The 24,502-nt window shown below is 39.8% G+C and overlaps 2 protein-coding genes across 18 annotated transcripts in view; one reads left to right on the plus strand and one right to left on the minus strand.

The window, feature by feature from the left end:
- The window catches only part of ZMYND8 (zinc finger MYND-type containing 8), a 49,922-nt gene extending 32,086 nt beyond the window's left edge, over nt 1-17,836 (plus strand). For 6 of the 10 annotated variants that reach the window (XM_061375391.1, XM_061375397.1, XM_061375393.1 and 3 more), the window contains exons 11-21: nt 262-743; nt 2,963-3,103; nt 3,872-4,024; nt 4,827-5,330; nt 6,060-6,431; nt 8,424-8,614; nt 9,618-9,698; nt 10,653-10,731; nt 11,276-11,515; nt 11,670-11,827; nt 13,225-17,836. In XM_061375391.1, the coding sequence (XP_061231375.1) occupies nt 262-743; nt 2,963-3,103; nt 3,872-4,024; nt 4,827-5,330; nt 6,060-6,431; nt 8,424-8,614; nt 9,618-9,698; nt 10,653-10,731; nt 11,276-11,515; nt 11,670-11,827; nt 13,225-13,422 (2,599 nt within the window). In that variant the 3' untranslated portion in view covers nt 13,423-17,836. Of the gene's footprint in view, nt 1-261; nt 744-2,962; nt 3,104-3,871; nt 4,025-4,826; nt 5,331-6,059; nt 6,432-8,423; nt 8,615-9,617; nt 9,699-10,652; nt 10,732-11,275; nt 11,516-11,669; nt 11,828-12,115 lie in introns of all 10 variants that reach the window. The other 4 variants (XR_009728768.1, XM_061375399.1, XM_061375392.1 and 1 more) reach the window with 4 other exon arrangements.
- Nucleotides 17,837-22,884: 5,048 nt separating this feature from the next.
- Nucleotides 22,885-24,502, minus strand: part of EYA2 (EYA transcriptional coactivator and phosphatase 2) — an 88,427-nt gene continuing 86,809 nt past the window's right edge. For 7 of the 8 annotated variants that reach the window (XM_061375643.1, XM_061375641.1, XM_061375644.1 and 4 more), the window contains one exon: nt 22,891-23,138. In XM_061375643.1, coding sequence (XP_061231627.1) covers nt 23,058-23,138 — 81 coding nt within the window. In that variant the 3' untranslated portion in view covers nt 22,891-23,057. Of the gene's footprint in view, nt 23,139-24,502 lie in introns of all 8 variants that reach the window. The other variant, XM_061375640.1, reaches the window with a different exon arrangement.

Consider the following 24,502-nt stretch of genomic DNA (forward strand, 5'->3'; position numbering starts at 1 on the left):
ATATTTTGTCATGCCTGACCAGTGCTTATTGATACTTTATGTGTTATTAGGTAGAGTAAATGAGCTAGTGATAATCCAAGACATGCAGTTTGCTTACTGAAACTAAACTAACTGAACTATTAGAAGATGAAGGTAGAGGTGGTCTGCTGAAATGATCTCTGTCCATAACTATATGATTAGGCTAAAATAAATTGGTATGTGCATGTCAATTCACAGTATGACATGTAGTTATATTATCTTTTATCTGTCTGTTTTATATAGGGCCTGGGTTCCAATAAATAATTGCTACCTCATGTCTAAAGAAATCCCTTTTTCTGTGAAAAAGACTAAAAGCATCTTCAATAGTGCAATGCAAGAAATGGAAGTTTATGTTGATAACATTCGTAGAAAATTTGGAGTATTTAATTACGCACCTTTCCGGACACCGTATACCCCCAACAATCAATACCAAATGTTACTGGACCCTGCAAACCCAACTGCTGGAACTGCAAAGACAGACAAACAAGAGAAAATCAAACTGAACTTTGATATGACAGCATCGCCTAAGATTCTAATGAGCAAGTCTATGCTGAGCAGTAGTACTGGTCGTAGGATTTCACTGACAGATATGCCACGGTCACCAATGAGTACAAATTCATCAGTTCACACTGGATCTGATGTTGAACAGGATGCAGAGAAAAAAGCAACTTCCAGTCATTTTAGTGCCAGTGAAGAATCCATGGACTTTATTGAGAAAAATACAGGTAAAAAAAAGGGGGACTAGAAGGGGGGACACAGGACTTTGCATTTGGTTCGTGCTCTAGTTTTGTTCCATGTACTTTTCATAGACAGACTGTATTATGACTCATTTTATGCAGAAATTTTAGAAAAAGATGTATTTAACTTTCAGTATCACAAATAAGAAATAGCAGTCCTTTCTTTCACATTGGGAGGAATAAATCATCCCCAAAAGTGATCAAACCCCTTCAGTTTAAATAGGAGGAAACAGTTGTAACTATCAGAATGAATGGGGAGTGGAAGTAAATACAGAAAGAGTTAGAATTGTCATGATTAGGAGGTATTCTGTTTAAAATTTCATAGCTCTTTCTCAAGGCAATGAGCTTAATTTATATTGTTCCCGAGAGAGCAGCTAAAATATGTTAAACTTACAGTTCCATAGGCAGAGTGGATAAAGAGAAAATGGATTGTAGAATACAGAATTTGGACTTCTCAGACTTCTGTGTGGTCAAATGTTAGCTAATTTTGTGGTACTCAGGCAAACTACTTTATCTTAATGTTTTTCATCCATAAGAGAAAGTTCATTGCTGTCTGAAAACAAGTGATTAAGCAGTATATTAATGTGAGTGCCTTAAAACTTTAGTTTTGGTGAAAAGATGTCTTTGTGTAGGAAACTCAATCAGTGTGTTCCATGCACTTTTTAGATAAAATGCTGTCTATTCATTTTTTCATCATTAATTATAGTATTTCTAGCCAGTAGAGGACAGGCTGTGAAACTGTCTTTGAATACAGAGTGTCTTGTGATATGATCCTGTCTATCTTAAGAAGGTGATGACAAAGTGACTGTATGAATTTAAATATATGAAAATACTTGGAGTTTTCAGTAGGGTAATATGTCAGTTGTCAATATGTCAAGAGAATTAATTTTATACATAAATTATGATGTATATATATGTGTACAGCTTTTATATCTAAGGTGCAGCTAACAGAAACTGTTCTGTGTCTTAAAATGCAGAGCTTTTAGTATACCATGTTATTTCTTTGTTGTAGTGGAGGTAATCGTGGAAAGCTATTTTATGAGATAAAGATAACAGAAGATGACAGCTGTTATCCCATTACTCTGGATTCATCATTATTAGCAATTCTGGCAAATTCTCCTAACTTTTCCTCAGGCCTTATTTTCCTTCATAGAAATGTTGGATTGGACTTAACAGCAGTTAAACTAAAACTTTCCGTTTCCTAGCTGGCATTTCTACCTTTATATATCATTACAAAAGCTAACTTTGCGATATCTACGTATAAACTTAGCTATCCTATTACTGGAATCTGTATGTTTCAATTAAAATGTAAAACATAATTCAAGTAATATGACTGCACAATCCTTGGACAAGAACATTTTCGTTTGGGTACTCCGGCTGTGTATTTTGAGTGATGTGTAGAAGATAACTTGGAAACAGTTACTGAAACAGGAAATATTGCTACCATTTAAGAAGCTGAAAATGTATTGACAATCTTGGGTGTACCAAGGAAAAAAAAGGGACCACTACTGAGTTTAGATTGACGCTTTCAGAGTGTAGAAGAAGAGATTTAACAGACAGAAAGTAGTCCCTTGCTGACAAGAATTAATCATGTTTTTAGATAATGGCCTGCAAATGCTTCCCTTTCTGGACTGGCTGTTTCCAGAAGTTTGGTTTTAAAGCATTATTTCACGGAGATCTTAAAGGCCCAGAGCACAGGATTTTGCTTAAATTAGAATATTCTTTTACCTTATCAGACACATTTGGTCAGTGTTTTCCCATTTGTTAAACTTATACTGATTTGTAATGTTAATGTTAATTATCTCTGTTATTGTAACTAGAAAATGTAGTAGGTTGGGGTTTCTATGTATACTTACATGCATGAATTAAGACAGATAGTGATTCAGAGTGTCAGAAAGTAACATTTAAAATAACCAGTTCTTGAAAGGTAGAAGCTTTTTGTCACTGCAGAGTAGTTTTGAAATTAAACACACGTTTGGCCCAATTATATAGCTGCACTAAAATTATTTTCCTTAAAATCCTTCTTTATTAAACTAAAATAAAAGGGATAGTTTTAACTTGCAAAGGAGGTATAACACAGTGTTGAGAACAGTAAACAAAAATCCTTTCCCTGCTTGTGTAGGTTTAAAAGCTGCTCTGTCCCCGTGAATGTGGCTTTATTGTGATTATTTTTAAATCTGGTTTTATTAATTTTGTACTTTTCCCAGCTTCTCCAGCACCAACAAGAACGGGTCAAGCAGGGAGCTTGTCAGGCAGCCCCAAACCTTTCTCTCCCCAAGCATCAACACCGATTTCTGCTAAGCAAGAAAGAACTTCCACTCCAGGAAGCATTCTGAATCTGAATCTTGGTTAGTCTTGACCTTTGAAAACCTGATACTGTTATAACTGAATAAATTGCATGGTGTCAGTGCAAAATAATGTGAACAAACTCTCTTGTATGTAGCTTTAAATGAACAAAGGGCTTTAAAATAAAGACTTTAGGGATGAGTACTTAAAATTCCTCCACAATGAGCTTGTCTTTTTGCTAATACTTTGACATTAATGGGGGGCTGGAAATCCAGGTCAGGGAGACCTCCTTGTAGATTAGATAGAGAAATTTGGATTGCAGGACTTTTCGTATGTCTGCGTATGTAGGGTTCCTTGGAGGGGTATTACAGTGTCTTGTCTTCATCTTCCTCATTTCTCCATTTTTTTCTTCTGTTTATGTCCTGCCATGTAGTAAACTAAGGCTATGAAGGCCTTGAAACAAATGCTGTATTAAAGGTGATATAACTATTACTGCTATGGAATTAGTGTGGATTGGGTGGGGTGATAACAGCCCAGGAAGATAAAACCTAATGTAGCAAACATTTTCAGCACAAGGAACACATTTTCCAAAAGTATTGACAGAGAAAATATCTACATAATTGATGCATGCACTTTGCATGTGAAATACGTAGGATCAGAGAGGAAGGATCCATTGTTTGTTGTAAGGTCAGTTTAGAATTATTATTTAGCCTGTAATTCTAAAGGAAATGAAATGTGTCTCAGACCATCTGCATTGTTACTTGCTCAGATTTGTTTTATCTGTATCTCTCTTCTTTTTCTAAAATATTTTTCTTTATTCCTTTTTCCAGATCGTAGCAAAGCTGAGATGGATCTGAAAGAGCTGAGTGAGTCAGTCCAACAGCAGACCACTCCTGTGCAACTCATTTCACCCAAACGACAGATACGTAGTAGGTTCCAGCTTAATCTTGACAAGACAATAGAGAGTTGTAAAGCACAACTTGGTAAGTGTATCTCCAGGATACAATGGACAGCTGAAGGATACACTTGAGGAAATGTTGAAGTTCAAAAGAATTTCTCATATAGTAAAACCTTAACTATTGTTTGCATTATAGTAAGAGTAGAGGATATTTGTATTCTTTGAGGCAAGTAGAATGCACTGAACTGTTGAAAAACGGTGAGACCTGATGTTTCAAATCTTTGGCAAAAGCTTTAATTTTTAATCTGTTTTTGAACCATTCTGATGTGGATAGAATGACAGAATTACATATTCTTACTATTTGCTTTTTAAACTGAAAAATTAGTACACCTGGTCACACAGGAGCTGAATTCTCTTAGAAACATTAGTGTTGTCTAGCACTTAAAGATGTTCTAGACACTAAAAAAAATTAGAGATTCTCCTCATAAACCTTACATAGTCTAAAACTGATTCTGCAAACATGCATGTAAGTGACTTTAAGCAGGTGAAGTGTTACTGAATGTAAGGTGGCTTCTTGTGGATAAAAATAATTCCTCTTTGCATTTGCCAGCATAGGGTCCTGAGATGAACAAAACAGCTTGCAGGTAGTGGAAAAAAAGCAGTGAAAGGAGGGCCAGTGAATGAAATAAATATGGATTGGAATATGTGGAAGGTAATTCTTGCACATTCTTGCATTGAGATAATAGGGCACTAAGTAATTGTTTATAGCTTAAAGACTGGCAGTTAAGATAATGGTATGTATATACTTTGTTCCAGTACATAATTTGTTTTGGTAATGTCAGTCAGTCTGATGTCAGCATGGAATGTACTTTCCTCCCCACAATTAGGAATAAATGAAATATCTGAAGCTGTTTATACTGCAGTAGAACACAGTGACTCTGAAGATTCTGAAAAATCCGACACCAGTGACAGTGAATATAGTGACGAGGATCAGAAATCAAAGAATGATCAAGAAGATGGAGAGGACAAGGAAGGTACAAGAAGTGACAAAGAATCATTGACCTTGAAAAAAAAAACTAAGCCCCCAGCACAGAATGAAGACAAGGAGGAACTTAAAAGCACAAGTCCAGAAGTGGAGAAAACAGATGACCTGGTCAAAGAAAAGTCAATTTCAGACACTGAAAAAGAATTTTCTGAAAAGGGAAAAAGTTTACAGCATCCTGCAAAAGAAAAACTGAAAGGTAAAGATGAAACAGATTCCCCAACTGTGCATCTAGGACTGGACTCTGATTCAGAGAGTGAACTCGTCATCGATCTAGGAGATGATCATTGTGGCCGTGAAGGAAGGAAAACCAAGAAAGACTCTAAAGAAACTCCTCCTAAACAAGATGGTAGGCCAGAATTCTTTCCTTCCTCCTCTTCTCCAGGGCTCTTACCAAAGTCACAGTTACCACCTTTATTTTGCATTGACATAAAAATACATGTACTAAAACAATTTTTATGAATGATTTTTCAATCTTTATGACTATGAAAGAAGTTTTCAGTCCCTGTTATAGTTCCTGCTTTAAATAAACCACATTTCTTTGAGTTTCCTTTCAGCAGCTTACAACTATGAATATCAGTGACACTTGTTCTGTGGCAAATGTAGAATTTATGTTGCAGTTTTTATGACTTTCAGTTGAATCTTTAATTTTCATAGGTGTCCCAAAGTCACAGGTGTAGAAGTTGGAACTTATCAAACAAAGAAATTGCATAAGGTCCCATTGAAATCAATGTCAATGCTATTAGTAATAATGTTTTTCTCCTGAAAGAAACTGGGATAACAGGTAACCCAGAACCATCCTAACAAACACTAACCTCTCCTATACTCCTATACCTTCTTCAGGAGATCAGGCTGTGTTTTGTACTTCTTTGTTTTGCTTAGTGACTGGTGCTTCTGACTTGCCACCAACTTCAGCTACACCAAAATGAGTTTGCCTGTAGAATATCAGTTATCTTTTGAGGAAAATAATATAAAGTAGGTCAGAAGGTTGCATATCTGGCTCCTTCAAAAATTAAATAGAAAACGATGAGTCCAATGTGTTGGTGAAAGGCTGGCATTACATTTTATGTTTGTTTAGTTGTAGGTAAAACACCACCTTCCTCCAGTGCAAGCACCCAGTCTCTACCAGAAACTCCAGTACTTACGCGCTCTACAGCCCAGACTCCACCAGCTGGTGTGACAGCCACTACTAGTGCTTCTTCTACTGTTAGCGCTCCATCTGCAGCCACTGGAAGCCCTGTGAAGAAGCAGAGGCCTCTGCTGCCGAAGGAAACAGCCCCTGCTGTGCAGCGTGTGGTGTGGAATTCTTCAAATAAATTTCAGACATCTTCTCAGAAATGGCACATGCAGAAGGTGCAGAGGCAGCAGCAGCAGCAGAGCCAGCAGTCTCAGTCACAGCAACCTCAGTCCTCTCAAGGGACAAGATATCAGACAAGACAAGCAGTTAAAGGTATACACTTTGTAACTCAATGTGCCTGTGATGCCATAATTCCCCAGTAGTGATCTCAGTGCTCCAAGGCTGCCCACCCAGGAAGTCTTCTCTATAAACAAAATCTCAAAGTGTGGTTCTACTCTGATAAGTGACTTTAAAATACAACAACTTACTCACCATACCTGCTCTTTCTGGTGTGTATTTAGAGTCGTATCTCCTTATTTTAATGACAAAAAGCTTGTGTGTGTATCTGTATAAATATTTTTGCTATTCTTAGCCATCACAAATTTGGGAGAGTGAACTGGTTTATTTTCTGCATTATATGATGAAGCCATTAACTATTCCACTTTCATGATTACCATTATCACCTCCATATCTGCAAATTGGATCCACTTTTATCTGACACAGATAAAGAAGCTGAGCTGTTCAGTTTTTCAGAGTATAATTTGACAACAATGAAATTACCCAGGCTACACTTGTCTCTGAAATCCCTGTTGCTTAACTCTTAGCAATACTTTGATGCTATTTACTGAGCAAACAGTAACGTTAGAATGTTTACACAACTGCTTTCTTACCATTCTGTTGCTGGAGGTTTCACTACTAGTAGGCACATGGTAGTATAAACCCATGCTTCTATTGCTTCACAAAACAGCAACGTATGTAAATCATTTGTAATTCCAAGTTGATAAACAGTACATTTTTCTGGTGTGCTTGATGAATAGATGTTCTCTAGTCTGATAACACTGCTGGCAAGCTAGTACTTTCAGACAGAACAAGGTGTAGGTAATGGGTCACATACAAACCTTTACCAGGGATACATTTCTCTGGTCCCAAACCACTTTTGTGACTGTCATTTAAGAAGTGTTGAAGAAGTGTTATCTTTGTACAGGTAGACTGCCCAAATTTAATACAGAAAGAGTCAGTGAGAAAAATAAATGTGAAACCTGTGAAGCTGGATTTTTAACAGATTCATACGTCGCTTGATATTATGGGCTGAACTTTAAACGTTCAGCCTGAGTTTGTTTTAGCAATATATTTACTATTGAGCACATCATAGCAATGTTCCATCCTAAATATTGTATTCTAGAAATATATCAAATGAAAATAGAAATTATAGAGATTTCTTAGATACTGAATTGGCATAAACAAAAGCATAGTACGTAGGTGTAAATGTAAATAACATCCATTTCAGTAATTCCTGGTTTGAGGATATTGGCAATGAAGACATTTTTTATAATATGAATCATTAAAAACAGATTGAAAAATGTTGTCTGAAAAGGTATTTTTTAAAAATACTAAATTATCCACTGTTCATTTGAAATATTGACCAAAGATGAGAAAATTTTTCTTATCCAGTTCGAGTTAAATCTATGAATAACTTCTTTGCTTTAATGGGTTAATCTAAGCTGGCGTTCCTTACTCTTTGGCCAAGCAAGGGCTAATGTTGATCTGGATATGTGTATACTAAACATGTCACGACACTAATAATAATTAGTAGCATTAATAACAAAAGAATGGGAATAATGACAGGAAGTATTGTATTACTAAAGTAGGCTTTCTTCAGCGGGGCTCACTGAATCTCATTTCAAAGGAAAAAGAAAAGAAATTCAATAATATGCTTCTAAAGGATGCCAAAGGAAAATGTCAATGTCTAACTTACGCTCATACGTTCTAATTTATGCATATATTAGTGGGGAGTTCTCCAAATTGAGAGGTTAGGAAGTGGGATGGAAATGGCCCAGAATGGGAGGAGTACGGATCTGTGGGATACTTTTGTATTGGTCAGTCTAAAATAATAAGTTTCAAAGATGTATTTCCTTCATTACCATTAAACCTTAAAATTATGTAAACATTCAGTGGCTGGGCACTGTAAAATTGATTGATTAAATATCACCATTCTATAGATAATGTCTTTCAACTGGTTAGGTGCACGCATTAAATTTAGAAGTTTGCCTATTGATTTTTAGAATGGTTTATGTTATTTATCTGCTGTATGTTCTCTTTTCTTAGCTGTGCAGCAAAAAGAGATCACCCAGAGCACTTCCACATCCACTATAACCCTGGTTACAAGTACTCAACCTATTTCTATGGTTACCAGTTCTGGATCTGCAAGTACACTTTCTTCCTCAGTTAATACAGACTTGCCAATTGCAACAGCTTCAGCTGATGTGGCTGCCGATATTGCTAAATACACTAGCAAAGTAAGTTCTTGAGCAAGGTTTTCATTGAAATTTTATTTTGAAGTGAACTTTCACATTTTTGACATTTTAGATTCTGAAATAATGTTATTCTCAGGTTGTCATATATTGCAAGTTCATTCCACTAGATAGGAACAGCTAGATTTCAACACAGGAGTGTTGAACCATGTTTTTAGATTTGGCTGAATGCTGCCCTTCCAAGCCAGAGCATGTATAAGATAGGCTTCAGCTGCTCGGACACTTCAGACCCTCTCCTCACATTCTGCCACTGCTGCTGCTTATTTACATTGTATTGTGTTTTGGACAGGTACAGATATCTCCTCAGCATCATCTTTACAGTAAATGTTAATTTCTCTATCTGTGTCCAGTAATACATGTACAAAAATGTACTTAAAACACTTGTTTTAAAACACTTCATCAGATGGTAACTTGTCATAAGTGTGTATTCATGTATTAACACAGAAGCTAAGTTGTTAAAGAGAAGATGTGGTGTAATACTTGTGTCATAATAGTGACAGGGAGGGATGGGACATTAGCTTTTCATATACTCTTTTAGATCTTTAAAAAATCAACATGGATGCTATGTAAGAAAATAAAGTTGAGTACGCAGGCATTAAAAGCACCAGTATTCTCACTCAACCATATGGTGTTGGTGGGATTGTCAGTGGTCAGCAAATGCCTTTTATTATTATCATTATAATTTGAGTATCCCAAACTCATGGTTGTGTCTTTTTCTGTTCCTAAATTGTATCAATGACAATTTCTTGCAAAAGAAGGTGGTGAAGCAGCTCACCAGTTGAGGACACTTAAGGATCAGAGTCCTGATCAAAGTGTTGTGTTCCACCTTCTAAATATTTCTCTAAAAGTAGACCCAGATAAAAAGAGAGAGATACGGGGCATTGTTGACAGTAATATAAGTTCACATTAGAGTAGGAGAAAGGAAGTGAAAGTGGGTATCTATTTTAATAGATATATCAAAGAATTTATTTTTCATTTTGTCTTTCAGATGATGGATGCCATCAAAGGAACAATGACTGAAATATATAATGATCTGTCAAAAAATACTACTGGAAGTACAATAGCTGAGGTTAGTGTAAGACTGAAAAACAATATTGCTTGTATTGTAACTTTAAAAGTTACAAAAAGTATTTTTCTATATACAAGTATTATATAACTGTACCTACAAAGTGTTAGATATTGAGACTGTGTAGAGATTCTGATTTCTATGCTGTTTCAGAAGTAATGATGGGCTCTGTCAGACAATCAGGAAACCATTGGGCCCAGATGCTTAAAGCCTCTGTTGAGGATTTGATTTTATGTTGCCTTGTTTAAAGTCAGAAATGAAGTAGGTTTTTGCAAGTATCGTTTCTTTAAACCATGTATTTGTCCACCAGAGGAAGATTTGAATTTACTGCTAGTTCAGGAACGTATTCCAGTGATGTGATTATGAGTAGAGTTTTTAATACTTTTTGCATTTTTAATGCAGTGTTATCCATTGCATTTAATTCTCTCCAAAGGTATAACTTAATATCTTTTAAGTGTGTTCAGAGTTAAAGGTGTGATGATTTGTTTGCTTGCTATAATCAAAATCAGTGTTGAGCAATGATATTTGTATTCCCAATCCACCGTGAATGAAAAAATTGCTTTCCTAAGCCTCATATAGTTAAAAAGAAAACACAGTAAATTAAATGTTATACTAATAAATGCAAACAAAATGGAAGAATAGGTTTTTGATTCCAGTCAGAGAAATTTGAGACTCAACTAATTTTAGAGGAAGCAAGAGCAAGTTCAAAACAAGTGCTTTTTTGTTTTCCAACAATTCTGTACTGTGTATGGTAAGCAAATCTAGCAAACAAATATTTTGAATGCTTTAGATTCTAGTTTGGGGTTTGCTATGAATGGTTTTGTCCTCGTGGTGATATGAAAGGGCCTTGATGTAACTGATGATCAGGATCTTGGGGTATCTTTTTCTGTATAATGACTACTTATTTTACACTGCACCCTGTTTGTTACTGCTAACTATTAATACTTTAATATTTAGATACGGCGTTTGAGGATTGAGATAGAAAAACTTCAATGGCTACATCAGCAGGAGCTCTCAGAAATGAAGCATAATCTAGGTATGAAAATGGCAGCCCAAAATAAGTGTGTCAGGTTTTGTCCTAAATAGAAAATCCAAATGCTTGTAATACGTATTGTCTTCATCATATGATACCTGCAAATTGTCCCAGTGAAGGCCAGAAAACCTCACATAGTGTGCTGTGCTGGTGGTAGTGGACAGCTTCTGAGTATGTAAACAAAGTTACCTTAGTTGCCATGTCTTTACCAAAGTATTTTAGCAGCAGCTGCATACATCCTTCTTGTGTTTATGTTGCACCTAGTACACCTGGATTCTGATCCATTGTGGGTCATCTAGAACTAAAGTGTTAAACAAATGGAAGATAATAGTTAAGGGTAAAAACCATGGTACTGGAGTAAGAAAAGAAGATGGAAGACTTACATTTGTTGAGTCTCTGTTTTTATAAAAACAGAGAGATGCCCTAACTCAGGGAATAATTTTATTTAATTTTTTTTGTCTTTAAACTCATGAAAATTATTGTTTTGTGCCTTGCTCTTCGGGGTGGAAAATACTAAACTCCCCTTTCCTCTCTGCATTTTGAGTAGAACTGACAATGGCTGAAATGCGTCAGAGTCTAGAACAAGAACGGGATCGTTTGATCGCTGAAGTGAAGAAGCAGCTGGAACTGGAAAAGCAGCAAGCAGTGGATGAAACTAAAAAGAAGCAGTGGTGTGCTAACTGCAAGAAAGAGGCCATTTTTTATTGCTGTTGGAATACTAGCTACTGTGACTATCCCTGCCAACAAGCTCACTGGCCTGAGCACATGAAATCTTGCACACAGTCAGGTAATCTTGCTCTGGGTTGCCTGTTCCACAGCGAAGGGTTAGGGTGGGTGCAACACATCGTGACTTAACATTCTTTACTTGCATGGGTGCAACGTGCCCATGGACTGGTACACGGGAACTGTGGCTACTTCCTCTTTTTTTCCTTTATTTTTAGCTACTGCAACACAGCAAGAAACAGATACTGAAATTAGCACAGAAACATTAAATAAATCATCCCAGCCCAGTTCAAGTGCGCAGCCTACGCCTACAGAAACAGCTAGCACCCCTAAGGAAAAAGAAGGTTCAGCTGATAAAAGCAAAGAGAGTGTTACAGTAAGTATCGTTGCGGTCACTTCCTTCAAAAGCAGTATGTAAGATTTCTCTGAAACCTGCCCCTAAAGGCTTCCCTGGATCAGCCAGGAATTAATGATCATTTTGCATATTTCAAAGACTGTGATTTGGGGAGTGAGATAGGAATTTGTGGGTTTTTTTCTTCATCTTGACAAAAGAAATCTCCTTCTGTCCTCTTTCCCCTTCACTCATTCCTGATAAAACCTTGTGTTGGCTTGACTCATCCTTCCAGCCAAAGGGGACTGGACCTCTTTCTCTCTCTCTCTCCAGGACCCATCAGTGTAGCTTCTGGTCTGGATCTTTCGATACAAGTTGCCTTCTGATAAGCAATACTGACTGCAGCACTTCCAAGCCCTTCTTGCCTGGGGGTTCAGAGGCCAAGCTCAAGACCTGCATTCAAATCAACTTACTTTATCACAACAGACTGCCACTAGGGTACCACAATGTTCCATAACACTGATACAACAATTCACCTGGATCTACAGTTAACGGAGCAATTACGAAATCCTCTGTAGCATCTACTCTGATAGTATTCAGTAGGCAAGGATGAGCAAATGCTCTAATAAAAGGGACTTAACATTGCATATATAGAAAATGTTTATAGAGAAGATTCTGCTTTATACGTAGGGCTTGACTATTAGCAATTTCAGCATCGTTTTTCTTCTGCCCTTGCAAGGTTTATTACGTGAAAAATTTTAGGGGGGGGTGTGATCCTTCAAACCCTTACACATGATCCCCCACATCAGTAGGAGCCTTGTTGTATTTTAAAATATTAAAAGCAAACTAATTTTGTAGTATTGTGATTCCAGCATGATGTCTCATTGAGATAGTCCTATAGAATGGGGAAGCATAGTAAACTAGAGAGCTGTGTTCATTTCTTGACACTTTTGCTACTGTCTGGTGTTAGATCTCTGGGCTTGACGTGTCATCTTAAGGGAGTAACCTGGGAAACAGATTTGTAGAGGGAAAAAGGATGTGCTGTTCCACCTGGATGCTTTGGTTAAGTTAAGCTCTGGCTCAGTCAGTGTTTGTACACGTTGTTTGTGGCAGCACAACCTTTGTATTACTGGGGAAATAGGGGATGGGAGAAAAATCAATTACCTAAAACACTTACCAGGGAATATTCCAGTTACACGTATCTGGAATTGCTTTCATGTAGATGTTCTACCTGAAACATCATGCTGTATGCATTGATCATGTTCATAATTTGAATTTTGTTTTATTAACAAAGCAGTAACCTGTGAATTCATTAAGATGCAAATTTTTAACACAAACAAAAACATCCCACATAAATTTCATATTCTAATAATAATAACAACTAGGTGGAATTTGTGTAAAAGCTGAGACTTCTACTGAGGTTGCCTGTGCTGTCTCTGCAGATAGCAACAGGTGTGACAAGCAACCAGCCTATAAAACTGGTCCAGGTACCGCAGACCACCACCTATATTCCAACTACTCAACCCACAATTGTAAGTACAATATCATCATTTCAAGTCTGCAGTAGTAGTGTTCCTGGCATTAAAATTGCTCAGTATTTCTGGGGGGTTGTCTCCGTCTGCTGTTCTGTCAAGAGATGAATTCACTGGTATAGTCTCAACTTGCAGTGCAAAATGTCTTATTTTGCTGTGCAACATTCCACCCTTTCATTTCATCATTCATTATTACAGGGATTCAGAAATTGTCATAAAGTATAGTGAAGGCATTGAGGGCAGTCAGACTTCCGCTTTACAACATTATTATGTTGGTTATCTCTCCGTTTCATGTATATACTTGACCACAACATCAATGTAAATATATAGAATACATTTTAAATATCTTTTAAATATCTTTTTGTCTGTTGTATCCTAAAGAGATTTAATTATTTCTGAGCTATGCTTGATATTCCTGTGACATCTCAGTAACTCTGAAAGGAAACATGCATTCATCAGTAGCGTATCTCCCATGCAGCCTTGCACATTAGTGTTACGAAATTATGAGAAATAGCCTTGGAATCAGACTGTTTTTTCCATCAAAGACGTAACCAAGGAGACATGAACTCCCAGGAGATGGGACACAAGTGATTTCCATTTTTGTATTTTATGCATCAGAATATCCCATAATTTCAACTGGTCATGTTCTGCAGAGCTCACCTTGGAGTCAGCGTGGCAACTGAGCTGATACCCTTCTTACTAAGAGGCACATACTGATACTGCCCCAGTAGCTGAACAGTACGCTCTGCCTCAGGGCTGGCATCAGCAGAGAAGCCCACATGTAACTTCAGTTCCCTTTCTGACTAAAGTGAGATGATTTATAAAGCAACTATGAACCACTGGAACAGTGTACCTTAATCACACTGTGACCATGAGGCCTGGTTTGCAATGGAAGTTACTCTGTCTCTCTCCTTGTGCGCACCCCACAGCTCCCCCAGCTGCAGGATACATGACTCTGTGTGTATGTATGAATACACACAATATTTCATAGCCATTAGAGTCCACACAAATGTTACTGCTCTTCGTGGGGATCATGACTTTTCACATTCCTAGGAGCATTTTAACTCCTTTTGTCTCAACTGAGAGCACTGTGCACCTTTGCAGCATTGGCCTGAAGTTGCTTGGACTGAATTACTATAACAACAAGGGTTTATGTGTGTTTTAAACTCAAACAGCAAACATCAAAGACATTAGGCTTTTTTTTTTGTGAGTAGCTGAGAGGTTGTAAGATCATAAGGTGGTTTTGTGTAATACCCAGAAAAATGGCAGTTCCCTTCATTGGTTTTCTGTAATACCCAAGTGTATTGAGTTCTGTACAGCATAATTGGAGTGTCTGAAAGGTTTCAGCCTTTATTTGTGCATGTTTAAATCTCTGTACACATTTGCATTAGTCTTGCACAGCTACAGACACCTCTGTATTCTAATGACTGCACGTGCAATTTAAGTAATTTTAAACCTTAGTGCATGTTTAATATGTATGCAAAATGTACATATGTGTAAAACTGGCAGAGGTGGAAAATTTACCTCTCAGGGAGTGATCTTAACACACTTAAGGAGTCTCGCACATTCCATGTCCCGATCGCTGTAAGAATGGAAACATTTTCATTGTGTAGTTGTGTATTTAAAAGGTGACTATGGCAACCTGAATTTCCCCACCTGTGGTACTAACAGTAGCTTACACAGTGGTTTCTTTAGGGTTCAATTTGCACTTTGTGTCCAGCTAGGAACTTCCTCCTCTGAACAACTTCCCGTGTATCTTCTGGGTACCATTTCCATTGAACCCTCTGTACACACCTGAAATCATTGCAAAATGGCAGTAATCTTTAATTTATTTAGCAGATTGGTTCCATGTTTGTGTGTTATTATTTCTGCAGTTAAAATAATGTAAAAATACAAATTCATCATCTTTGCATTCCAGGGAATGGGATGAGTAGGCTTCTGGAAGGCACAGACTGTCACAAAGGAGCTGATACGCACTCTAGGCTGCAACCCATCTCAGTAGGGATACTCAGAGTCCCTGCTGAATACCATCAAGACACTAACGTGGTTTCTTAAAACAGTGTGGGCAAACACTGGGCTTCAGTGACCTTGTATTTCTTCTTCCGTGCTCTCTTTGGAATGTCACACTACCATCAGGGGGAAGATCCATGCATCCCTTTCAGATTCCTCAGGATCTCACTTCCTGTCTCCTCTGCAACATATTGTGAACTGAAACGGATGCAGTTGTGCAGCACTGGAATTGTGTCGAAACATACTTGCAGTTTGTATGGTACAGACATTTCTAGACTTCCTCACGTTTTTGGAGGAAGGTTAAGACACAGACTTGAGATCCAATAAATCCTTTCCCAGATCTTCCAGAGTGACGTGACCTTGACCAGATTGTTTAACATCCTCATGCCTTTGTCTCTGCATCTGTAGAACCAGTTGCCACCTATAGAGATGTCCTGAAATGTCATTTGTCAAGATGTATAAATCATGAGCTGTATGATGGCAGTGAAAAGTTTATATTAATATTTTTACAGGGTGTGTAAGACAGTTCCCAGTGATGCTGATGTTTTTGCTATTGATTTGTGCAAAAGTTAAGTACTTTTTTGTTCAGGTGGATGTTCTTTGTTCACTTCTGTGTAGACTGAATGCATGGGGGAGTTCCTTTTGGGGACAGATCTTTAAGTAATGTGTAACAAGAATATACTTTAAACGAGGGTATTTTTGTACTCCAGTTTGATTTGTCAGAACTTTTTCAAATGACAAAGGATTTTCTTAGCCCTTTTTCCTCTTCCCATGCATTAGTTTTGGGAAAACACAGAACTGGATGTAACTATGAAAACCGACCTCTCCAATCACAGACAGAGTGTGTACAGTACCCGTAGGACCACCTGTCCCTGTAGTTATGTAGTAGTAATCCTAATACAGAAAAACTCCTGGCTACAGGAAAGTAACACACTACTTCCTACCCTGGAATGAGGTAATGCTGCAGTAATAAAGGTATTAATTCATGCACACAGTTGGAGCTTGCTCTGGATTTCCCCTGGAAAACAAATCTCTCTGTGGTCATGTTTGTGACCTGTAACATAACAGTGTGTTTCTCTTGGTTTTAATCCACAGACCATTCCTGTAGCGGTAAGTCCTTCTGCTGGGACAGTGGCAATGCGAACTGGAGTTCAGTGTGTTCAGACCACAATGCCAGTCCAAGTACGAAGAGTCTAACTGCTAACAAGGAGTCCATACAATTGTTGGAATAAATAGATCTAATAGAAATGTGAAAAATAAACACAGTTCTTTGGATTAACCTCAAAGGTTCAGACTTTAGCTTTGTATATGTGTACAAAGCAGTAACTACACTACATTAATGTAAAGCATTAGCGCTGGCTTAGAAAAGGTGAGGACAGGTAAGATCCCTATTAAATCTATGCTTCTTTTGTAAATAATGTACAATTTGTGGATGTCATTAGAGTACCATCTCCTTTTTATATTTGTATTGACTTTAACTTATAAAGAGCGTTTGGAGTTGGAAAAGGAAGGCTTAAAACAGCCTTATTACAAGCTGACGCTGAAAACTGGTCTTGGGAAACTGCCATTACGCATCAAATAATATGATCATGAGATCTGAACAATCTGATTTGCATTTGGATTGAAAACAATTTCTGCACTTTGAAACTCTTGTAGAATTTCTTTGAGCAACCAAGTGATGAAAAGAGTCTTTTTTCAGTTACTTGTATTGGGCAAATTGCAACATTTCTAATCTGTGTACCTGAAATACATAAAGATTTACATGGTTTTTTACAATGAGCAGTCCATTCAAATTTGTATTGTTTACAGATTAAGTTGAAATCTCATTCAGTCTAGTATCAGAAACGTTGGAAGGTGTGATGATGCCAGCTGGGTGTAACACAGTGTCTGATCATCGATAGCAAGGATTGAAAAGTTTGTTCCTGTGCTTCACAGTTCAGTTTTCTTTTCGTACAAATCCTCCCAAAGGACTTTGGACAAGAACCAGGTGCGGAGAAAAACATGGATGGGGAAAGGCAGGCAAAGGACTTTTGGTGCTGGGCCAGAGCATGTATTATTTATATGATGGGATTTATGTTTTTATGTAAGCATGAAGCAGTACAGTATGAGAGAAAGTAACCCATGAAAATGCCGTCTGTTACACTTATACTGTAGTACCATTTTGTATGTTGTGTAAAACGAAAGCATTGAACAAAGCAAAGGTGATGTATGTATATGAGAAAATTAATTGTATGATATCATTCCAGTACATTCTGTTGTACATTTCAGTCATGTTGATTTCTCCCATTGTTTATAAAAGAATGCGGTTTGTACAGTCTCCAGCTAGAACCCACTTTAGAGGGGAAAAATATTAGACGAAAACAAGCGAGAACAGACTGTTGGTGACTTGCAGTTGTGTCAGAAATAGCCTAGCTGGCCTTATTTGTGAAGCATAATTGCTTTTAGCATATGGAAGTATTTTTTCACATTTTCTTTGTATAAAATTTGTATTAAACTTAAATATCTTTTTTGACAGTTGTGTTTCTTTGTGACTCGGGCAGGTGGCGCACACACAATGCCCGCTGGGTGCCTCCCGCTTCCCAAGAAACATCACCATTCCTTTATTAAACTGTTTTAGAAAACTGGTTTGTGTTCCAGCTCCGTTCCAGTCCGAGTGAACGTTCCGTTCTGCAGCCTGCAGAGCCTCCATAGCTTCACTTGTGTTGGCACCTTTGAGCCTAAGCTGCATTGGCCAGTGAGTAAATAGAAGCCACTGATGTACAGACCTCAGTGACATCCATGTTCTGTCAGTTTTAACAGCTGCAGAGGGCTGGTGCTCGCTGTGTCACATCTGTTCACTCTCTGGTTGGGGTTGCACTGACACACATTGTCTTGTCAGGTGTATTTGTGGATTAGAAATGGGGACTTTGGTGGTGGGTATGGTTGTAGCCCTCTAAGAGGGCATGAGCTGGGTGAAGCTGTTGTGTGTGTCTGAATTGTCTGCTGGAAGGAACAGGGACGTAAGAAAATTGCTGACTTCAGAATCCTACTGTGAATGTTGTCCTAAGTTTCTGCTCCTGTAGTTACCTTGTTACATGCTCTTGTAAACCAACTAATGTTCCAACAAAGAAAAGCCCAAATCTTGAAAGCTTGGAATGATGTCTTGGCCTTCCCTATGTAAAGTGAATCCTGGTATCACTGAAACAAGGTCTTCTGTCAGGAGGAAAAAGGAAAGAAATGGCCAAGTCAGAAACTGTTATAGGAAACCACATGGCTTCTGGGAGCCTGTTCCAACCAGTTGGTTGGTTGGTTTTATGCGCATTGTTTTTTCTGTAAAGAGTTGTTTTCTTTCCTTGTGTAAAATAGCAGGTGAGCAAATCCTAGTAAAGATTTATGTAAATACATACTTATAATTCCCAACAAGAGTTACTGGGTCAACATCCAAGGTACCATCTTGAACCTTGGGTAGCATGGTTTAGTGTGAGGTGTCCCTGCCCATGGCAGGGGGGTTGGAAATGGATGATCTTACAGTCCTTTCCAACCCTAACCTATGATTCTGTGTTCTGGTGACTGCAGTTTTTGTGTATTTTGGCCAGTTATGGTACAAAGTTAACTGTCGCTTTGAGGATTGCTTTTGTGTTAAGTGAAGGAAGAATGCATCTCTGGCTTGGACATCATGGGAGGAGATGACAGTGATGTGAATTTAAAAGGCTGGCTGCAACTTTATTTAATATATGATTGAACACTTTGAGTAGGCATAAGCTGCATCCATCATTTGTGTCTAGAGTCTCCCTCTTCCCTGTGGAGTGTGTCCCTTGTTTATTGTGGAACAAAGTTTGGGAAAACATCCTGTGCTGGGTCTGGAATTTTTACCTCTGATGGTGCAGGTTCCTCAGTTGGGATACCAGGCTCAGTCCTGGGCTGAGTTCGTGGCCGTCCTTCTGTTGTCTGGCTGCATGGAGGGATGCCAGTGATGGAGTATGGAGTTGATTGGGGCAGGGGTAGCACATTGTACACAATTAAAAGCCCTTTTGGCCACATCCCATCCTGGGGACACTTGTCTCCCCGCTTCAGCTACAGGTACAGGATGTCCTTTGGGTTTGCATCCTCTATTATAACCACCTGAAAGGCATGCGGGTTATCACTGCTGACTGCTCTGGTTTTGGAGACAAAATTAACTTGGAGTTTGAGCGTAGAAATCTCTGTATTATTATCTTCCATTGTCATTTGAGCCTTCAGGAAGGAGGGCAGATGGGTGCTGGTGATCCTCATCCGGGCCAGTCAACTCCGAAGTTTTGCCAAACGGTGGCAGCATTTCCCCAGCTTTAGTGTACCTTGGGCAGGCAGGAGCTCCTGCAGCACTGGGGTGCTCTGCGGTTTAGCGTTAGCTTTGAACGGTTTGCTCTGGATGGAGCTCACCACAGGAGCCTGGCACTGGTGGAGGAGTTTGCCGGGCTGCGGAGGGGCTGCTGCGCTCAGGTGGGAGCACTGTGGCTGGTCTCTGCATGCAGGGTGAGCTCTGCTGCCACCTCTTGTGCTGGTGCACACTGAATCAGCTGCTCGGTGACTGAATCACAGCAATGGAAGTGGTGAAGTTGTAGAGGAGCACGGAGCAGCCAAGAGGAATGCAACCCATCCGGAGACACTCCCAAGTTCCTCCTCGGCGCAGGTCTGTCAGGGCAGAGGGGTGCCGTGGGTTCTGCTGCCTGTGGTCAGCTGTACCCTGAATGTAGCACTTGATCCATTACAGAGATGGATATACAGGACTAAAGTCCCTCCGAACACTTACCCTTTCTCCGGGAATCTGGAGTCTGGTTCATAAAATGGTTGTAGAGCTGCACCAAAGCGCTTTAGAAACAAGGAGATTTTTTGCTTTCTTCCCTTTTAAAAAATGCATTTTATACAAACCACCACTTCGCTACTTGCCCAGTGTTAGCTCTGCTGTGCTCACCTTGGCTGTCAGTGGTGCAGCCCATAGGATAATGGCCAAATGTGGAGAATCTGGGCTGTGACTGCAGGGTTTTGAAGTGCACCTCATGAACCACAGCTGCCTGGGGCAGGAATGGGACAGCTGCATTCCTGCTTTGTGCAGCTTACAGTAGCCCTGCAGCCTTTGGGAGGTCAGGCAGGGGAACCAGAGGAAAAACTCCCTACAGGAAATGGGCAACCAGTGAGCCTGTGACATGTTCTTCCATCCCCAGTGATGGGTGTATTTTTGCAACTGTTCCTCTGCAGTTCCCCAGCTGTGTTCTGTTGTTGCATCTGAACTGTTCAAAGCTGGGCAAGGGCAAAGAGGGATTTTTGTACAAGCTGTTTCCAGAAACAGCTCAGATACAGATTCTGGTTTAACAAAGCAAACAGAAATGTGAAGACCAGACCCAAGAAGTGTGTCCCTTTCGGAGCGTGTCATCTCAATGGGCTTCTGTGGTTGGCAAGAGCCACATTTACTTTGTGTTGCACTCCATGACTTCCCAGGCAGTTGACAGCAGATGGGTGCAGAGACTCCAAGGACAAGGTTAAGGTGGGGTGGGGTGTTTTGTTTCAGCCCTTCACCTGAGGAGGATGCAGGGATGAGCAGGGGCACGGTGTGACTCAGCGTCAGGCTTTGGCCACAGGAGTGGATGTGCGGGCGCAGGGTGGCTCACAGGAGGTAGGTGTAGGAGCTGCTGCTCACACCCGCTGAGCTGTGAGACCTGCCAGAGCTTTACACCAGGCCCAAGCACGGGCAGAACGGGAACCTGGTAACCAGCGTGAACACAGCGTTGCAGAGTAAAAGAAATCAGCTTTTTAAAACTGCCGGTTACGGAAAACCATTCAACATGTTCAGGAAAAGATGCAGGAAGCTTCAGGGAAAAATAAATCAGTACTCGGATAACTGACTCAAGGCAGGTGTCGAAATCGGAATTTCAAGGAGCAGCAATGAGGTCACTGACAGGGCGCTAAACGCTGAAGTTGTGCTTCCTCTTAGGAGTCTCCATCCCTGGCATTTGTTCTTCTTTCAAAGGTTTTATTTAGCAGAGTGCTTATCTTGCGAGCATCAGTCAGTTCTGCATTGAGTTTGGTCTCCTGGACTTGTGTTAAAATTTCCTATTTGTGACAGTCCTACAGCTGGAAAATCCTGAGGCAAAAATCCTGCTCCATGTGCTTCCCAGCAAGCAGCACCTCTGCTAGAAACATCCCACCTTGGTTGGTGGTGTACTTGGCCTGGCAAGCAGCTCTTGCCAGTGCCTCCAGAGCAGGTATGAAAGGATGGTTTTGGCTATGCCTGCTCCTAACAAGCGTAGCTGACAAGTTTTATGGCTGCTACCTTTTGAGCCAAAGACTGAGATTAGATTATTTTGGCAGAAAATCCCCTCTCAAGCTCTAGCAATGAATCTGTTTCTTGAGGTGAATGTTCGTTGGACATTTGGAGCATCACCTGGGCTGTGTAACATTTGTGTCACACTTGTGACTTGTGTAACCAACCCCCCCTTGTTTGATCTTGATTCACACATGAGAAAGGATTGTACTACTTCTGTACTGCATCTCTCTCCAACACCTTGCTCCAGTGGGGCTCAGATCCTTCCCCATCAAGCAAGTTTTAAAAGCAAATGAGATTCATCCAGGCCCACAGAATCGCAATGTTCTGACAGCAGAAGGAACTGGTCTGCTCAGCAGAAATCCTAAAGCTGAAGCTTACTTGTGGATGCATTTATTTACATAAAAATAAATATGCACAGCTGCAATATTTGTTTGCTCTTTACCTTCCTTTGCAGGACAAGCCAGATTCACCAAGTGGCCACATTCTCTCCTGCAGGCACAGTCACCAGCTCTCTTCAGTCTTTGCCCCACCAACGGATGAGAGTTGCTGGCCACAGACTCTAGTTTGCCCCAGAGGGGCTTTGTTCAGAGCCTACCCTCACAACAGGAAGGATGTATCCTCCATACACCTCTAGGCCCAGGAGTAGCTGGAGAGAAGGGAAGGCAGGTAAGCTAGTCCCCCTGAATGTAAACATGTTTTTATTTAATGCCTTTCACTCATCACAAGGTACTTTCTTTCCCCTAACCCAGCTCCCCAGACCGAGATGGCAGCATAAGGCACCGTGTAGACACATGCACAGTCCACATACCATCTATGTAAGATTGAAAAACACAGCTATAGTTCTTACCCAGGACCATGTGTCCTTATTATTAATGTACACAGTATGATTCTCCCCAGAGTTTGCTCTGGAGAAATGAACTATTAATTTAGAATGGTAAGACCTTCCCCACCCACCCACCCCAAAAAGCCAAATGAAAACCACAGGTACAGAGCTGAATACCAGAGTAATGAGATTAGTTCATAAATTAAAAAAATACAAAAAAAAAAGGAGAAATCAACCATTTCACTCTTCTCAGAAGGTCCCACTGATGGATGTCCTGTGCAGAGACTCCTTTCTTGTGTCCTCTTCCCCCTTCAAAAGCAAGAAAACTGACAGATAGACCCAAGTCTCATAGCGTTTGGTGCTGATGGTAAAAAGGCAGTCACAGCTCTATGCATCCAGCTTAACCATTCAACAGCAGGTTTCCCCCAGTGAGTTATCTGAAGGCTTTTCCTCTGTCCAATGTTCTTTGGCTGCAGGTTCTTAAAGGCTTCCACTGAAAGGGTTCTCCTTCCAAAACCAGAAAAACTGCAGGTGCCGTGGGATTTTTGTACGAGGGAAGTTTTGAGGAATAGGTGGAACCGATGCCATAGTTTGAGTGAAGCCCTCACAGTTCTAAGATGTTGGGGTCTGCTACAAATATTCAAGTTCCAAGGCGTGCCGGAGAGCTTCCAGGTCCGCGTGACAAGAGATTCTCCAGAATGGCATGTTGTGCTAGAGTGAAACCAAAAGAGGGCATTTTTGGGTTTTTGGTTTAATACTGAGATCAAAACAACTTTCTTAGTTTGCACACTCGGGAACAAGCTTAGTACTTGGGCCAGTGGCTTGTCAGGAAGGCCAGGAAGGCAGGCAGGGGGAAGTCTCTATTTGCTGACATACTTTCTATGCAGAAAAGAAGACAGATCCTCCACAACTTAGGAGCGCCCTGCTTCAGAGATGCTGGAGGATGCAGGGACTTTGTGATGGTACTAGCTACTAAACTTTACTCTCCTTTTTTTCCATGGATTAATTAGGAATGTTTCTAGAACTGCAGTAGTTCTGGAAGTGTTGGTGAACATCACCAGAGAAAGCTGTTGTCAGCGTTTCACAGACTCAATGATAGATATCGTAAAAGGAAGTTATTAAATTCAGAAAAATGTAAACAAAAGAATAAAGTCCCACACAGCCAAAATGCTTCCTAAGAATTCCCTGTGCAAGTTAAGTGGAAGAGCAGGTCATATCCCCTGTCTTGTAAATATAGGAACTGGCATCATTGCTCAGATCAGTTATTCATTGCTGCCTCAGAGAAAGGTGTGATAGGCAGGGACCTGAGGTGGGAAGTGTAATCTGGCAAGGTATGAACAGCTCTCTGAAAGCATGATAACAACAGAATTCTGCAGTCATTAGCAATACCCCTGTAGTAGCTTGCAAAGAGATAACTTGAAAATAAGTAGAACTTGCTTTTAGATGTTAAATAGGACTTCTCTTGGAATGTTCTGGTGAGCCTGGAGTTTGAGCTGGATTTGTTTCTTCTCCAAAATACTTAAAGCAGTTTTACTTTAGATCAAAGACACAGCTCATTTCTGTACTGAGATTTTCTAACATTTGAGATTGGGATTTTCTCAGCTTCCTCCCAAAATACCCATCCCTGCACAGTCCGTGATGTGTGTGCAGTAACAGATGTATAGAAAGCTTTAACTGCCAGAGCTTACTGCCCTTCCTGCGTGGCAATAAAACTTCTGAGTATTTCATCGCTGTAAAATCCACTGTAAATGTGCTGCTTCTGGATAAATACTTTGGACAAAGAGTTAGAGAATATATACTTCCTAGCAAGTGATTCTGCTGACGGGAGCTGTGCCTTTCCCGTGTGTGTGCCCCTTTTGCCTGTGTGAAAACCTCCAGTGCTTCCAGGTGTTTATTTTAGAGTGTCTATTTACACTCCTCTAATGTTTAAATACAACTCAAGCTTCCCTTTGCTATGCTGCCTATCAGTAAACAAATGTTTCCTTCAAGCTATTGATCAGTGTGTAGACAGCAAGCAAACACATCTGAAGCGATTGGACTCCACTGCTTTGCAATTTCACTTTATGGGGAAAAGT

This window comes from Neopsephotus bourkii, unplaced genomic scaffold (genome assembly GCF_033783945.1).
Source record: "Neopsephotus bourkii isolate Nb327-2 ecotype Australia unplaced genomic scaffold, CSIRO-AGI_Nbou_v1 NB_1663, whole genome shotgun sequence".
Classification (NCBI taxonomy): Eukaryota; Metazoa; Chordata; class Aves; order Psittaciformes; family Psittacidae; genus Neopsephotus; species Neopsephotus bourkii.